Genomic DNA, 17,174 nt, shown 5'->3' on the forward strand with positions numbered 1-17,174 from the left:
AAACATCATTGACTGTGGAGTAAGGTGACAGAATGGTAATGTCAAAAGAAATGTCTTGAAGTCCTCCCTCAAAAACCCACACACACACACACACACGCTCAGGCACAAACACACACACACACACACACACAGACAGACACACACACACACACTCACACTCACACTCAGGCACAAACACACACACACACACACACTCACACTCACGCTCAGGCACAAACACACACACACACACACACACACACACACACACACACAGGCGCACACACACACACACAGGCGCACACACACACACACACACACACACACACACACACACACACACACACACTACTGCTGCTCTGACAGGGGAGGATGGAGGTGTGTGGTCAACATACTGGAGATTTTGTTGATGGGGTTTTCAGTCTCAGCATCTGAGTCACTCGTGGTCCCATTCTCCACTGTAGAAGCTGTGGGTGAGGGAAGTGAAGGCTGACCTGTTATGGGGACAAACACACTGATTAACTAATGTCCTCCTAGGCACGTCTTGGCACTGACTAACCATCTACAGCAGCATAAACTACTGTTTGGGACTTGGGTCAAATTAAGGCTAAAGAAAATGTTGTTCTGCTCACTGTGCAGACTCCAAATTACACAGTCAGTTCTTTCTATGGTCAGGTTGGAAATACACAGAGTATTCGGTGAGGTGAAACGTCAGTTATGCCTTTACCAGTAATGGTGCAATTAGTACAAGTAGTACAGGTCATGACCTCCAGTCAAAGACCTGCCATTATTAGCGTTACAAGCTGCTCTGTTCCTCTTTCCCTTGACGGCTCCTATTATGCCCTGTTATGTCTATTACTTATTAGAGTTCTCGGTGGGGTATTTTGAGTGCCAATGTGGCAATGTGCGGAGAAACTGAATATCCACAGAAAAGGCAGAAGCATCCTCAGTGTGACACCTGCACAGACTACGAGCTGAAGTTCCACAATCAGAAGAAAGAAATGAGGAACTCGTTCCACCCATGCCAGGTGAAAGATGAAAGACCTAATATATTCTGTGACAAGGTTCCTGAATTTTTTTATTAGCCTACGTCAGCAACCGCCGAGGTCAGATTTCTATCTATCTCCTATCTATCGATCTTCTCTCGGAATAACACAATACCTCTGCTAGGACAATTCTGACCTAATCACTAATGATGTTTTTTTTTGTTTTTTTTTGCATTGCAGCCTTCAGGAAAACACATAAATGAGGCTTCTGCTATTAGGATCTATAAACAAAAGAAAGTACATGTCACTGACTAAGTGACAAATTTCTATTCCCTCGTTGAAACTGACTTTCCTGCCCTTCTGATTTTTTTCTCTACATGTGAGGTGACAAATAGTTCACAGTTCACACATCTAAATCAGGCCTCTGTTAATGGCATGATTATTGTCCTAAAATGGTGATCAACGTATAATTATTATTATTATTATTGTTACTATCGTCATTATATCAAGTCTGTAAACACTGTTAATGCCCAATTGGAGATGATGTGCTTCTTGTGTTTGGGTCTCTCACACCTTTTCATCTTGTTTATGTTGTGCTTTTTGTCATCTTAACAAAATCCGATATTAAAAGAACAAAATAAAGTTATATGAGTTATATGTTGTTGGATGTGCAAGAAGGGTGAATAAGAGGTCACTGCAGCATGTAATCATGTATTCCTGTTATTGTATTGGCTTTTATCTGATTTAATTCATTTATTATTTCTTTGATTTCTTTAGTTTGATTTTTACTGCGCAGGTACTTAGTCCTAATGAGAGAAACTTTGACATTGCATAAAAAGCTTCTCTGAAAATCTTTTGGTTTATGACGGGAGGAGTATTTTTACCATGAAAGAACCAACTGACCCAGACAACCCCCTTTTGATGTCCAATAAACTTTGAAAGCATTTTGAATAGTCTCTCTTTAAGAGAGTCTTGTTGCATGTCCTGTTTTAAACACAGAACTTGTTTGTCACTTCCGTGTCCCCCTTTATTCCTATGAGCTTTGTCAGGTCTAGTTCAGAAAAAAAACATCAGTATTGTTCAATAAATGCGGACAGCTGTCAGCTGCATTCACAGTCATACAACAGGTTACTGTGCAGATTCTAGGAATTATATTTGATTTCTCCAAAAAATGGTGTTCAGATTCCAGGAAACCTCTGATTGGATTCCAGAAACTGTATTGTACAAGGCACAAGGCACAAGGAGTATAATTATTCCTAGCTCCGTAATGATGGTTCCCCACCGTCACACCTCAGAAGGTGATGAGTCAACGATGACTCATGAGGGGAGCGAACTTTCCTGTTTGGTTTTTTAAATATATATATATATATATATATATATATATATATATATACGGTGGCTCAGTTGCTTGCACTGCTTGCACTGCCGCCTCACAGCAAGAAGGTCATGGGTTCGATTCCAACATGGGGCGCTGTTGGCTCTGGGGGGCAGGTCCTCCCCAGAGTGCACAGTGCTCAAGTGGGCTATCTCCCGGGCCTTTCTGTGTGGAGTTTGCATGTTCTCCCCGTGTTCACAAGAGGTTTCCTCCACTAAAAACCCCAACAGAAAAAACATGCAAAATAACAGAACACATGTCCATCCCTGACCAAAGATGGACAGTTCACTTCACTTGGTCCCCGGGCGCTACAAGCTGCCCACTGCTCCTGGGGGGTCCTTGAGGAAGGACAGTCCAGGATGGGAAAAAGCAGAAAATAAATTCACCACGACCTCAGGCTTACCTGCGTGTGTGTGTGTGTGTGTGTGTGTGTGTGTGTCCTGTGTCGCCTCCATATATGCACGTGTGTGTTCCAGTGTGTCGTGTGTGCCATTAAAAACCTGACAAAGGTCTTAATTATTATTATTATTATTATATATATATATATATATATATATATATATCCTTTACCTGGACATGGGGCTAGTTTGCAGATGAGGACGGTTTCTGGCTTGTCCCCCTCACACTGTCCACTGCTGTTGTCCGTGGCGCGGCAAACAACCTGCCTTTGCTGGATGCCCTCACCACAGGTTACCGAGCACTGTAGAAGACACACACACACACACACACACACAAACAAATGACAATACACATACACACATGAGAGATGAGGACCAGCACACACACACAACAGAACATATGAAAACACACACTTCCAGACATATGATAATACAGACATACATATACAAAAAAATGTCAGGACACACACACACACACACACACACTCACACACATACAAACACATCTACATTCTCCTTGTGTGAACCGCCAAGAGTACATCAGGCAAAGCCAGATTACGTCAGGAACTTATTCATAAGGTCTACTTCAAGCATGCGACTACTTCTTTGGCTCTGTCAATCTCCATGGACGAGATTCTTTTCAGAAGATTCAAGATGCTGTGTATAATTGGAGTGAAATCACTCCCGACACTCAATAGAAAGGATCTCCACAGATGCATATACACACTTTAAGGTTTGACAAACAGGTTCAGGTGCATGTGTTTCACGCCTGTGAGTTCCTGCCATCTGCTCAGTGAGACTTCCTGGTGAAGTTGAAAAGAGTTGCAAAAGTAAAACCAAATGATTGAGTGAATAAGTGAATTAATTCTTCAGCCGCCCACATTTCTTTCCTTCCTCTGACTTCCAAAGTACTGTTATTACGCACACAGAGCCGTGAGAATTAGAGGGAAAACTCAGTAGACACAGGAGGGCTGAGTGGAGAGGCAGAACAGATGCAGTGAGCACCATACAATTGAATGGAATAAAACAGATGTAAGCTGCTTTCTTCCATGTATAAAAACGTCCTGCTCTTCTGGGGACCTTGATGACAATTGTTACTGTGGAGATTTGTAAGCACTTGAAAGCATTTTGCACATGTCATTTATTTAATGGTTTTGGAATGGATCATCGAAGAAGAATACATCATCATCATCATCATCATCATCATCGGCGCCTCGTTGTCATCAGTACATTTCCCTTGTAGTTTACTAACAGGTCTGACACGGAACATAGCATCATTATGAGGAACTTCTACCGTTTCTAAATCATGAAAGGAAGGAGGAGACACGAGAAGGAGATGGTGGCGCAGGTCCGGAGCAGCAGGAGGACGAGCCAGGAGTTGCAGAAGAGGAAAAACGAAGAATGGAGGAGGAGGAAGGGGACATTTACATTTACATTTAGTTATTTAGCAGACGCTTTTGTCCAAAGCGACGTACAAGGGAGAGAACAGTCAAGCTAAGAGCAATAAAAAAAGCATGGTGTAACAATAAATACTACTTTACATGAGAATTAGAAAAACAACAACCTAGAAAAGAGGAAAAAGAAGTGCAGGAATGTAACTGCTGAAGTGCAAGTTAAGCGCTAGTCAGGTGCCAGTTAGGAAGGGAGGTGCTCTCTGAAGAGTTGGGTCTTCAAAAGCTTCTTGAAGGTAGAGAGGGACGCCCCTGCTCTGGTAGTACTAGGCAGTTCGTTCCACCAACGTGGAACTACAAATGAAAATAGTCTGGATTGCCGTGCTTGCACGGACGGCAGTGCCAAACGACGCTCACTAGACGAGCGCAGCGTCCTGGGTGTAACATTTGCCCTTACAAGAGCATTTAGGTAGGTGGGAGCAGAACCAGTAAGCACTCTGTAGGCAAGCATAAGTGACTTGAACTTAATGCGAGCAGCTACTGGCAGCCAGTGGAGCTCGATGAGTAGCGGGGTGACGTGTGCCCTTTTCGGTTGGTTGAACACCAGACGCGCCGCCGCGTTCTGGATCATCTGTAGTGGTTTCACCACGCAAGCCGGCAGGCCCGTTAGGAGGGCGTTGCAGTAGTCAAGGCGGGAGCTCACCAAGGTTTGCACCAGCAGCTGGGTGGCAAACTGGGTTAGGTACGGCCTGATTTTGCGGATGTTGTATAAGCGCAAAGCGGCACGACCTGGAGACAGAGGCGATGTGGGCCGTGAAGGTCAGTTGGTCATCAATAATGACCCCGAGGTTTCTTGCTGTTTTGGATGGAGCAAGAGATAAAGAGTCAGTATTGATCTTGATGTTGTGGTGGATGACCTGTTTGGCTGAGATGAAAAATAAAGGGAGCTCAGTTGAGGAGAAAGGGGAATGAGTGGAGAGAGAGAAAAGAGATGGGAGGAGTGGAGGACAGAAACAGGAGTATAGAGGAGCCAGGAGGTGCAGAGAAGGAGGAGGAGACATGTTTGGATAAAGGGGAAAGGGGAAGGGAGAGGAGAGGTGAGACAGGAAGTGATTATTCTATGGGAGGAGTCACCATACGAGGGTAAAGGGAGGGAGAAGGTAAGAGGAGAGGAGAGGAAAATCACCTAGGAGACTGCAATCATACAGATACAGATTTCGATGTAGAAGAAGGAATTCAGAGAAGGTGTGTGTGTGTTTGCATGTGGTTGCCTGTCTCTGTGTGTGTGTGTGTGTGTGTGTGTTTACGGGTATGCAGTGGTGAGGGCCTCTACCTGTGACCAGGCACCGGTCCTCCACGGGGCGGGGCAGGCGGAGATGTTGCAGGCGCGGCGTGACTCGGGCCGCTCCTCTGTGCAGTACTTGGTGTGGACGCTGCGGCTGGTGCCGTTGTTCAGGGCCTGCGTGCACGTCACCACCCGAGACTGGTAACCCAGCTTCCCACACGTCTTACTGCACTGGCCCCACTCCTCAATCACCCACCTGAGACACAAACACACACATACACACACACACACACACGCACACGCAGGCACACACACACACACACACACACGCACACTCACACGCACACGCAGGCACAAACACACACACACAAAAATGATCCAACACATAAGACATGTCAAAGTGAATGGCTGAAAAGGGACATATAAAGGATCCACTTTAAGTATGGTCGATAAAGTCTGATAGCTAAATTACCAGTTTTGAAAGGAGCAATGTATAGTTTTTGCTGTCAAAACAAAAGTAACTTCTAGACCTGCCATGAAGATATAATCGTTAAGGAACACTAAAGAGATTACATTCTTCCACTTTATGGTACATTGTATTTATTGTCCTTCTTTGTATCAGCTGTTTCAGAGACAGGAAAATGTAAACAAATGAATAAACATCTGTCACAAAACACACAAGCAACATGCCGGAGAAGACAAACACACACGCACACAGACGCACAAGCGATATGCACAGAAACCATGGAAACACCAGTATACTGCCAGAGGCGATGCTTTAAGCATCTGGAAGTCCCACATATCACGTTACAACATGTGAGGGTGTGCATTTAACAGCGTATGGACAAGTTAACGTAAATAAAAACATGAAATGCAGCTCCACACATACATTAGGATCGTAGTTAGGGGTGGGTTTAATACCTAATGTGTTTGTTACATGACAATGACACTGATGTCAATTTCCTTTTTCCATCAAGGGCATTCAAGTTGTGTTCTCGCCTTAATGCATTCAATTAAAGGAAACAGGATTTAATCCCTGTGATTTGTGTTGACATGAGTTTAGATAGTTGAGCGGTAACTCCCCACTCCGAGACGAGTCAGACCTCAGTCAGGCCTGCTATAAAGATGGCTTTGGCATTCCTGGGGGTGGATGCAGCACCTGCCCAGGTGACTCCTCGGAGTACTTTTTTTCAAGAAGACCTCTCAGTCCGCAGCTTTGTGTTTCCCACCCTCAGCCCCATGTAGAGGAGCATTCGCCTATATGACCAGGAAGCTGGGACGGCTAATGTCCTCGCTGACCACCACTTGACGCCAAATATGGTTGACCCTGTCTTCACTTTTGGAACCCTGCAAAAAAAAAGCCCTCTGCTCTCTACCTGTCATTCCACGACAGTCGTCTGGCCCTGCTACAAAGCGAGCTCTGGAGCGCGGCCCTGCGGGTTACACATGCCCGACAGCAGTTTGCCAGTCTGTGCCATGAACCCCCAGACAGAGGCCCCCCTATGGCAACGAATACGGCTCAGGTAATACCAGGGCCCAGCCCAGAGAGCCCAGCCAGCCCCCACCCACCCAGCCTCCTCACTTGGCACAGCGAAGCCAAGCCTCTGGCCGTCACCCTTCCAAGAATCAGAAGAGGCGAGGAGGTAGACACCCGCAGCTGGGCACTAAACCAACCGGGGAGCCACCCAGCTAGGGCTCACCATGAACTACCAAAAGAGCTCCCTGATACCCGGTCAGTGAAGAGTGTTTATTGGCATCGACTGGACTCACGACTGATGAAAGCTTTCAGCGGCAGGTCAACAACATCCTTCAGCTCATCAGGCGCTTTAGGAGAGGCAGGGCTCTGGTTTTCAGATCATTTCTGAGACTGCTGAGTATGTTCACAGCAGCCTCATCTGTAGTCCCTTTGTGCCTTCTTTCATTGAAGACTCTCCAAATCTGGATGAACAATCTTGGCTTGCATCCCACTCGACACAGGTGCAAGCGGGTAAAAGTCACCGCCAGTTGCCTAAGATACCATGGAGGAGAGAAACATATCTCACTCAGGGGGTTCCCTAAGGGTCCATACCTTCAAACAAGAGTGGTGGCCACACATGCCTCCCTAGCAGGATGGGGAGCTGCGTGGCAAAGCTGGACAGCAAGAGGCCAGTGGAGTCCTTGGCAGCGGGAACAGCACCTAAATGTGTATGGAGCTACAGGCTGCTCTGCTCCCAGTGCTGGCAGGCAAAAATGTCCTCAATGACTCCCTGTCCCCTTTGGCGTTCCCTTAGGGAATCATCAAGCCCCTTTGGGCCAAGATGCCAATGTGTGCAATCTCATGCAAACCAGCCCCTCAGTCTGGCAGCCTTTGAGCTTGGCGCAGTCACTCGGACTAGGCTTGAAAAGCATCGCCACTGGTGGACAGCCCAAATTCATAGAACCGCAGTTACATACGTAACCATCATTTTACTTCACATTCATTTTACATAATCGTTTTACGTCTAGATATACTTTTAGTTTTGACAAGAAATAAACAACACATTGCATTTGCATGTGCGACAGGTCACACTCACACACACACACACAGTTAACACATACATGCACATTTTCTGTTATGCGATTAATAAACCACATCCTGGCACTTTTTTTTGCAGGGACAAAATGGCGACGCATGGACAGACTGGGATGCTGGACTCACTTAGGCTGCGAGCAGTCCTGAACATTGCAGCGCTTCCGTATAGGCTTGGGCTTCTTCCCCAGCTCGCAGAAGTTGCGGTGCACCAGGCGGCTGTCACTCTTCCTCCTGCAGCCATACTTAGTGTACTGGACACCTGTGAATGCCCACGAAGGAGAGGAGAGTGAACCATTCATTACAAGGGAGCCAAGAGGGCATATCTAGTTCATTAAAGGAGATGTGGTCAGTATCCAGACACACACACACACACACACACACACACACACACACACACACACACACACACACGGTGTGCTCACTGACCTCCTCCACAGGGTTTGGAGCACTGTGACCAGCTCTTCAGTGCCCATTCATAGGTGTCCAGTTCGGCCAGCAGCACATTATTGTTGGTGATGACGGGCACCAGGTCCTCGTGGATGATGTACGTGTAGGTCAAGCTAATTTTAGCCTCCTCCTGCTGCGGTACCACCTGGCCACAGACAATAGAGCTCTGTCAGCCGTGTCAGTAACACACACACACACACACACACACACACACACACACACACACACACACACACACACACACACACACACACACACACACACACACACACACACACACACACACACACACACACACACTACCCGCCCTTCTCAACCACACACAGAGTCTAGTACCAATCCAAAAGTATCCTTCAAACTACTTAACTGTTGTATTGTTTAGAGCCCCATTTGTGATCAAATATCAAATACAAATATCTGTGTTTAAGACCTTGCTCCCAAGCACTTTCTTACAAGCACGACGATGCCTTCATGGAGGGGGCCGATGGTTTTCAAGGCCTCCTTGCCGGTTCCAACTGAATACTCCCACTCGAGTCCATCCTCGATGAATGTTTTGGACTTAACCTCCTCACCCTTTGAGTTCAGAATGAAGTTGCCCGTCACCTGATTCTTTACAGCTGCCGGGAACAAGCAAACAAAAAGAGAGAGAGAGAGGGAGAGGGAGGGAGATAGTGAGAAAATGCCTTGAATGTTGTCACATAACAATATTGCATGCCCTTCAATCCTCCAGTTTTCTATGCCCAAATCCCACCGTCTCGCTTTTAAGGTGAAACGCACAGGAAACTGCCAGCGCTCAAGCTCCTTGGCTTAACTAAAAGGACAGTCAAAAGGTGAGCCGGTTCACAGGAAATCCTCAGGAGTATAGGCAGGATAAAGAGCGCACTGTGAAATCTGAGGTCCTGAATTAATGCCACGGCTCCTCTACTTGATACAGACTCTAGCCAAGGGGACATCCTGGGGACATTATGGATGTCCCCACACCACATCCTTTAAGAGTAACCCTGAACCAGGAGAGCCACTAGCTGGATAAATATAGATATATATAGAATATAGAATATATATATAGCATGGTCCATTATGCAGCTCAGCAGTGAGAAAATGACAACTTATTTGACGTGGGTGTGTTTGGGGTGACTGACGTGATCCCACTGTTTCTGAACAAAATTAAGTCTGGCCAAAGGTTACGCCTACACTATACAGACCACACACACACACGCACACACACACACACACACACACACACACACACACACACACACACACACACACACACACACAGACACACACACAGACACACAGACACACACACACACACACACACACACACACACTTTTATATCATGTCCTTGAAGCGGCCCGAAACCCCAAATACACTCGGTGCTGTGCTGCTCTGTGCCTAATGATAGATCTAAAAATAAAGGCTGCTGTTATTCCTCACATTATGACAGATATCAAGATAATTATCCCTCCAGCGGCTTGGACCAAACTAGGGGACAGTTGTAGGGTTGGACTGAACCTTTTTCACCACAAAGATCACACATCTTCCTGGTCTTATTCTTTTTTTCCTTTCAAACCCAACGAAATGGAATGCAGTATTAAAAAGTTGAAAACGTCACGCGCTGTGGAAGTGTGGGTCACGCCTCAGCACCTTAAAAGCTAATTGGTGTCAAGCAGAAGCCGATCCAGTGGATTACATATACAGTGTCCCGGCTCTGACTCAGCCAAGGGGTTCAAACTCACCAATTATGTGTGGGGAAGTCTCGTTCTCTTCGATCAGGATGTGGCGCGCCCCCACTGGGATGTCAAACACTTTCAGCATACCTGACCCCACACAGGTGACAGAAGAAAAAAAATGGCAAAGAGATATATAAGGTGTAAAAAAAGAGTGACCACAGTGGCCCATCACAGACACACTTATTGGCATTACTGTGACTGACCGGCCACACACACACACACACACACACGAGCATTGTTTGTTAAATATGAGGTGTGGCTATTAAATAATGACGCTAATGCTATAATTTTGTTATAATAAAGAAAACTTGTTATACTTGTATCATTTGTATATATACAAATAATAACTGTCTTGTTATCTTTACCTTTGTCGTCATATCACCCTAAAATAATACCACACGCCACAACAAATGGATCTAGCTAAGCTGTGGAAGTCTAGAGTGGGTCAAGCATTCGTGTTTTTGTCATTCGCATTCTCCCTGTGGTTCTCCTGATGAAACAATCCTGACCTCTCCCTACAGTATAAACAGCAGTGGATGCCTCTCCCCCCTACCCACAGGGCTTTCCCCTGGGTGCAAGAGAACAACTAGTGAAGCCAATTAGTGTAAATCTGCCAATTTGCCATGTGTCAAATCAGAAGGCATGGTTCTACACTCGCAGGCAGCCATTTGATTGGATGAGCTGACTTACAGAGTTCTGAGTTTTGTTCATGCCATGCCATTACTCTATAATAAATTGCAAGATAGTTTCTTTAATATTACAATAGCTAGCATCGTTAAACATAAAAACATTAACAAAATCGATGTTCTCCATGATCTGATTTCCAATGCCTTCGTGAGCGCAGTGCAATAACTGGTCTGCCATATTTCGTGTGAAACTGTCATCACACCACAAAATCAGCCAATAATGAGCAATCCCTGAGTAATACTGTACGTAGACTAATTAGTGACTGGTGTGTGAGAATGTCCGTGTGATTTTCTGGCATGCCACAGAGAGGCAGAGACCAAAAATAAACCAAAAGTAAGCGAACCAGAGGCCCTCAGTGCACTCCTGCTCTACATGTCTTCTATCTGTCACCGTGTTCCATTGATTAGTTCAATCAGGTATGTTGAGCTCATTATAAGAGTGCCACTGATGTCACAGAAAGATGGAGAATGTACAACGCAGAGGACACCAGGAGCTGAACTGAGAACCTCTGAATACGACAATTCAACGTGACGTCACAACAACAAATAACTTACTTCCGGGTGGCTAACGTCGCCCCTGCCCATAGTAAACCTTAACAAACCAACAGGATTTTCCATGTAATTTAACCAGGCTACAAACACGTTTATTCATAATTGTGAATATGATAACAACACGTTTTATGAGTATGATCTTGTGAACTGAAAAAAGAGACGTTCCCGATGTCGTTGCTGTTGATATTTGTTAGCGAGTAACGGTCATATTGTAATGGTTTATTGTATCAAACTCGTAGTGACTGAGATCGCTACAATATCCAACTTAACGATGAACAATTTTCAGGACTGTTTGTAGCTTTCCAGCTATCTGTCTGGACACAAGAATGTTTCCATACAGATATTAATAAAGTACATATCTATCTATCTTATTGACAGTATTGAAAACTTTGTAATTGTATTGTAGATGAGCAGTTTTGAGGGTTTGTGCTCTCTTAGCAGATGTGGTTGGACTGGAGTTAGCTAACTCAGGTCCCAGGTGTTGTGATTGGGCAAAATCAGTGTGATCAGCAGGGTTTGGCCGACCTGCATTATAAAAAAAGATTAAGTTACCGTATCATAGCCAAGCCAGATCACGCCACTGTGTGTGGTTTGTTTATTTACAAACAACGGGACTAGCATTCTCACGCTAGCAAGCTTGCACGATATGCTACCCAACGTTATGCTACCATTATGCTACCCAACAGCAACCCAACAAAAACGTTTTATAAATGACCTGTGAGAAAATGTCTTCCGCAAATCCGGTCATGAGTGGTTGGTTGCCAGCCTGTCCACAGTTTGGTACCGTTAGATGCAACGAGACCGCCCGGTAAACGTACTAAGGCTGGATCTGTGCTAGCGTTATCCACCTGTCTTAGTCTCTGTATCCAGATTTTCTGTTGGGTCGATTTAGATTTTACCGTGGGAAAACGGAAAAAAAGCCTAAACCTAATTCTTTACATTCCTTGGTACATCTGGTATTACAACCCCAAACACAACACGTCTTCGGCATGACGTTAATCGATTCGTAAATTAACTACTATTGTACTGTCCTCGTTGAGGTGTGATAACTTCAACTAGACAGCGAGCTAAACTCTCTTATATTCATAAAGATGAAGAATGTCTTGTATTCTTGTTTGCAGATTTATTCTTCAAATTGTACTGAATCCACGACAATAAATTCAAGTGATCAAAGGGTGAAAGAGTAAACTAGAACACAAAAAGCTAAATGTTGCAATTAGCCAAGTCACCATGAAGTTCCATGAAGTAAAGAAAGCACATGTTAAGCTAACTGTTAACATTTCCTAATAGCATCCACGTTTTAACATTGCCTTTTTTAGCATTATAACTACGTTTTTAAACAATGAAATGAACTTAGTTATAACAAGATACAGCGATGCCTCTGCTGGGGAATCAACCTGTAATAAGGAATCTCTCCGGTGTAATGACCGTCAGCCTGCTGTTTCTACATTATTCTGAACAATTTTACCTGCCTACTTCCTGCACGGCTCAAAATTACAACGTCAAAATCAAAGTCTGGATGAAACTGAAATGTTTACAAATTCGACAATTCAAATTAAATGCCTAGAGGCAGAACAACTATAAACTACTATGCTATGCTACTATACTAACAACTGTTGACAGGATGACAGTTAGCCACCCGGAAGTACCTTGGCAACCTTTGTTTACAAACATTCTGATTAGGTCTATTACACCATTGCAACCCATGGCTGTGACTGAGTATGCTCGTAGGATCATATCGTATCAGACACGAGCTAATAACAAGGAGAGTATTGTAAAGTCTCCACTTACAGGCTTAGTATACCCAAAAGGGAAATACTTGATTTGGCTAGGCCTCCTACAGATATTTTACAGATGGTTTGCTGAAATTCCAGTTCAGGATATGCAGAGCAAGGTGGCGCACCAGAGGCAGATTTGATAGCCCTAGAGCGCCAGTAGCAGTAGCAGTAGCTAAGATGTGTGTAGCCATTGATGCTGTAGGGAAGGTTAACAGTAGCAGTAGCTAAGATGTGTGTAGCCATTGATGCTGTGGGTGAGGTTAACAGTAGCAGTAGCTAAGATGTGTGTAGCCATTGATTCTGTGGGGAAGGTTGACAGTAGCAGTAGCTAAGATGTGTGTAGCCATTAATGCTGTGGGGAAGGTTAACGGTACCTGTTTTCTTGGGGGTTTTGGTCAGCGTTAGCTTGACGGTACGACAGTGAGAGTTGTCCCCGCCGCACACGCCACACTTGTCTTCCTGTTTGTAGGAGCCCACCTCTTTGTCACAGCCCACGTTCTGTGGGACAGAGATAGGCCAGTGCTTTAGTCAGCAGGTAGAATAGCCACTTATTTAGTAGCATGTTTCCATTCAAAGTGACAGTACATGTAAGGTAGTCGTTTTTTAAGCAGTATGTCAGCTGCCCAGAAACCACACTAAAGCCTTAGGCTGTCGGTGGTAAATTGCTCTATCAGCTGATCTACAAGAACATTCAATCACATCTGTATCTGGGTGTCCCTGAAATACCACACAGAGGAATACAATCAATGTCAAAATGTAACTGACGGCAGAGGGTAAAATGCAGCTTGCACTCTCTCCTCCAACCGATGCATGGCTTAAGGATCGTAATTGGATTTCATAGTCAGTCCCTTGTGAAATTAATTGGCGTCTGAGTTAGAGAGCAACTGAACGTATGTCAAATGAAGGCGTGTGCGCATGTAAGAGAGAGAGTGAGTATTTTTTTAGCATATAAAGTGATTAAGTTGTTGAGACTGAATATGAAATTATGACAGACAAAGCGCACAGTGCCAGTGACGGCTGAACAGGCCTTTCGATGTTTCAGCTCTGCAGAGGGACACTGCTAATGTGCCAACACACTCATTGACTTTCATGACGTAGGCCTACTCGCCCTAAATAAATGCTTGACTTAACTGTGTTCCCTTGTGGCATCAATGGCTTAATGAGACCAGAACCTCTGCCAACCTCGAAGGCTAAAGACTTCACTGTCAATCTTACCAGACAGACACTTTTAGATTATATAATTGGGCTCATATTTATACAAAGTTGTACTGCAAAGTTATGTTAATATATGTTTGCGTGTGTGTGTGTGTGTGTGTTCCCTTTCACTTACTTAGCCACAAAATGTCCCCTTTCTTAATTTTGGGGATTTTGCTCTCTCATAAATGCATTTCATTATTTGCAAAGCAACTCGTTATGTAAACGTTCTTAATTTATATTCACAGAGCAGTTCATCAGCTACTTAGGGCTGTAATGCATAAAGGCTGAGAGTCAACAATATGCCTGATTTGTTTGCTGCTCAGGTCGGCTGCATTTACATGAACAATTTACTCTGCTGTCATTTGCTATCTTTATCATGTCCATTAGGCTTAATTGAATAGAATAGAATATATTTATTTGTCATTGCACAAGTACAACGAAATTGAGGTAGCAGCTCTCAGACACAAAAACAATAAAAATATAGATTGAACATATATATATATACATATTTACACTATAAAAACACAAGACATATAACACAACAGAGAGACAAATACAGGTCAGTTTTGTGCATTGTTAAGTGCTATGATGGCTCTGGGATAGAAGCTGTTTCTCAGCCTGTCTGTTTTTGCTATGATGGTCCTAAAGCGTCTCCCTGAGGGCAACAGTTCAAATAGGTGGTAACCAGGGTGTGTTGAGTCTCTGAGGATACTGTGGGCTTTTCTGAGGCAGCGTGTTTTATAAATGTCCTCAAGAGGTGGAAGAGAGCAGCCAATTACTTTTTGCGCTGTGTTAATGACCCTCTGGAGTACCTTTCTTTCTGCTGCCGTGCAGCTGGCAAACCACAGCGAGATGCTATAGCTTAGCACTGACTCCACAGAGCAACGGTAAAAGGACACTAACAGTTTCTTTTTTAATTTGTTCTTCCTGAGTAACCTCAGGAAATACAGCCTCTGTTGTGCCTTTTTCAGCAGTGCAATGGTGTTTCTGGTCCAGGAAAGGTCCTCCTCGATGTGAGTGCCCAGGAAGCTGAAGTCTGATACCCTCTCCACTCTCTCCCCATTGATGGCAATAGGCTGCATGTCCGATTTTTTCCTCCTATAGTCGACTATCAGCTCTTTTGTCTTGGAGGTGTTGAGGACAAGATTGTTCAAGGTGCACCATGTCGACAGCCTTTGCACCTCCTCCCTGTATGCAGTCTCATCTCCTCCTGAGATGAGCCCCACCACGGTTGTATCATCTGCAAACTTAATGATGGCATTGCTCGGGTGGGTGGGAGTGCAGTCATGGGTATAGATGGTGTAGAGTAGGGGGCTCAACACGCAGCCCTGCGGTGAGCCGATGCTGATGCTGAGAGCTGAGGAGAGATGGGATCCTACTCTAACCCTCTGGGAGCGGTCTGTCAGGAAATTTCTGATCCAGTAGCAGATTTGCTGTGAGAGCCCTAAGTCCATCAAACCAAATTGGGAATCATCACCCTGTTTTTCTTCCTATTTTCCGCACCTACCTATTTATTTTTCACTGCAGGCTAATTAGAACTGTATACTATGTTTGCTACATTGTGTGTTAAAATGTAATTGTCATAATTGTTTGTGTGTGTGTATGTGAGAGAAAGAGAGAGAGAGAGAGAGAGAGATTGTTTGTGTGTGTGTGTATGTGAGAGAAAGAGAGAGATTGTGTGTGTGTGTGTGTGTGTGTGTCACACATACCAAACACTCCCCACGGGCGCAGATGCTGAAGGCGTCGGTGTAGCTGCAGCGCGTTCCATCATGCATCACCTGGTTCATGAACACCGCCTCACCCGTCTCCTTAGATCGACAGCTCAGCTCACACTTATGGGCCTCTGGAGGAGGGACACACACACACACACACACACACACACACACACATACCCACATGCAGACACATACACGCGTGCACACACACACACACACACACACACACACACACACACACACACACACACAGAGAGAGTGTGTGATGAAGAATACGATCCTGTTACACCCCCACTACATGTTTAACACGCTGATGCCCTGCTCCTTGGCTCATGCTTCTCACAAAGGTCATGGCTGGTGATTTGTGACTTTAAAACTGAAACTTTAAAACAAAAGAAAATAACTGCATAGGCACAACTGTACGTTCTTTGGAGTGGAATAAAAATGTAGACACAGCTGGAAGAATCAGTTTAGTGAGTTCACTGCTCTCCCTTAAAAAAAAAACTGCAGTAGATAATATCAAACAATATTTACATCAACGCTATATTTGCAGCATTTTCATTACGAACAGTATAATCATATAATTATAATAATAAAAAGCAGAAGAAGCAGGATGTGCGGTCCACACACAATGCACTCCGCTGTGACTCACTTCTAAGGCCATCTGGCAAAACACATACAATAATGAGTTGGTAAACAAGCAAGAGGAGGGCAGAGCTGCAGACAGTCAACATTCCTATTACTGTAAGCAGAGATCAGAAAACAGGTTGTGAGCTCCCACCTGTAGTAGCACGAAGGGTTTGTTTCTATTGAACGCTTATGGTCACACGGGCGACACGGGAGGGAGACAAATGTGTGGTCTTTGCTTGTGGTTACATGTTAGACATGATTGCTCAATTGTTTCAGCAATGTGTCTCACGCTGCCTTCAGTCCCATTGGTAAGTCGCATAAAACAGATCTCTAGCCTATTGCTGCAGTGCCTAGTTGGCGATTCAACAGTCACTTGTCTCTTGTCGGTGTAGATCGCCAACTCTCATTAAAAATGAACGGCAGCGGGTCGCTTTGTCTCGGTCCTGTGTCGCTCGTGTCAGCAAGGGGTT

The 17,174-nt window shown here is 44.7% G+C and overlaps 1 protein-coding gene across 2 annotated transcripts in view; it reads right to left on the reverse strand.

Moving 5' to 3' along the window:
• LOC105903350 (A disintegrin and metalloproteinase with thrombospondin motifs 3) overlaps positions 1-17,174 on the reverse strand; it is a 66,517-nt gene that overhangs the window by 2,913 nt on the left and 46,430 nt on the right. For both annotated transcript variants that reach the window (XM_031560805.2, XM_031560804.2), the window contains exons 13-21: positions 16,069-16,202; positions 13,537-13,660; positions 10,153-10,233; positions 8,866-9,029; positions 8,392-8,557; positions 8,092-8,224; positions 5,463-5,670; positions 2,911-3,040; positions 375-473 (exon numbers count right to left, since the gene is read on the reverse strand). In XM_031560805.2, the coding sequence (XP_031416665.1) occupies positions 375-473; positions 2,911-3,040; positions 5,463-5,670; positions 8,092-8,224; positions 8,392-8,557; positions 8,866-9,029; positions 10,153-10,233; positions 13,537-13,660; positions 16,069-16,202 (1,239 nt within the window). The remainder of the gene's footprint in view (positions 1-374; positions 474-2,910; positions 3,041-5,462; positions 5,671-8,091; positions 8,225-8,391; positions 8,558-8,865; positions 9,030-10,152; positions 10,234-13,536; positions 13,661-16,068; positions 16,203-17,174) is intronic.

The sequence above is a fragment of the Clupea harengus genome, chromosome 23 (assembly GCF_900700415.2).
Source record: "Clupea harengus chromosome 23, Ch_v2.0.2, whole genome shotgun sequence".
In the NCBI taxonomy this organism is placed as follows: domain Eukaryota; kingdom Metazoa; phylum Chordata; class Actinopteri; order Clupeiformes; family Clupeidae; genus Clupea; species Clupea harengus.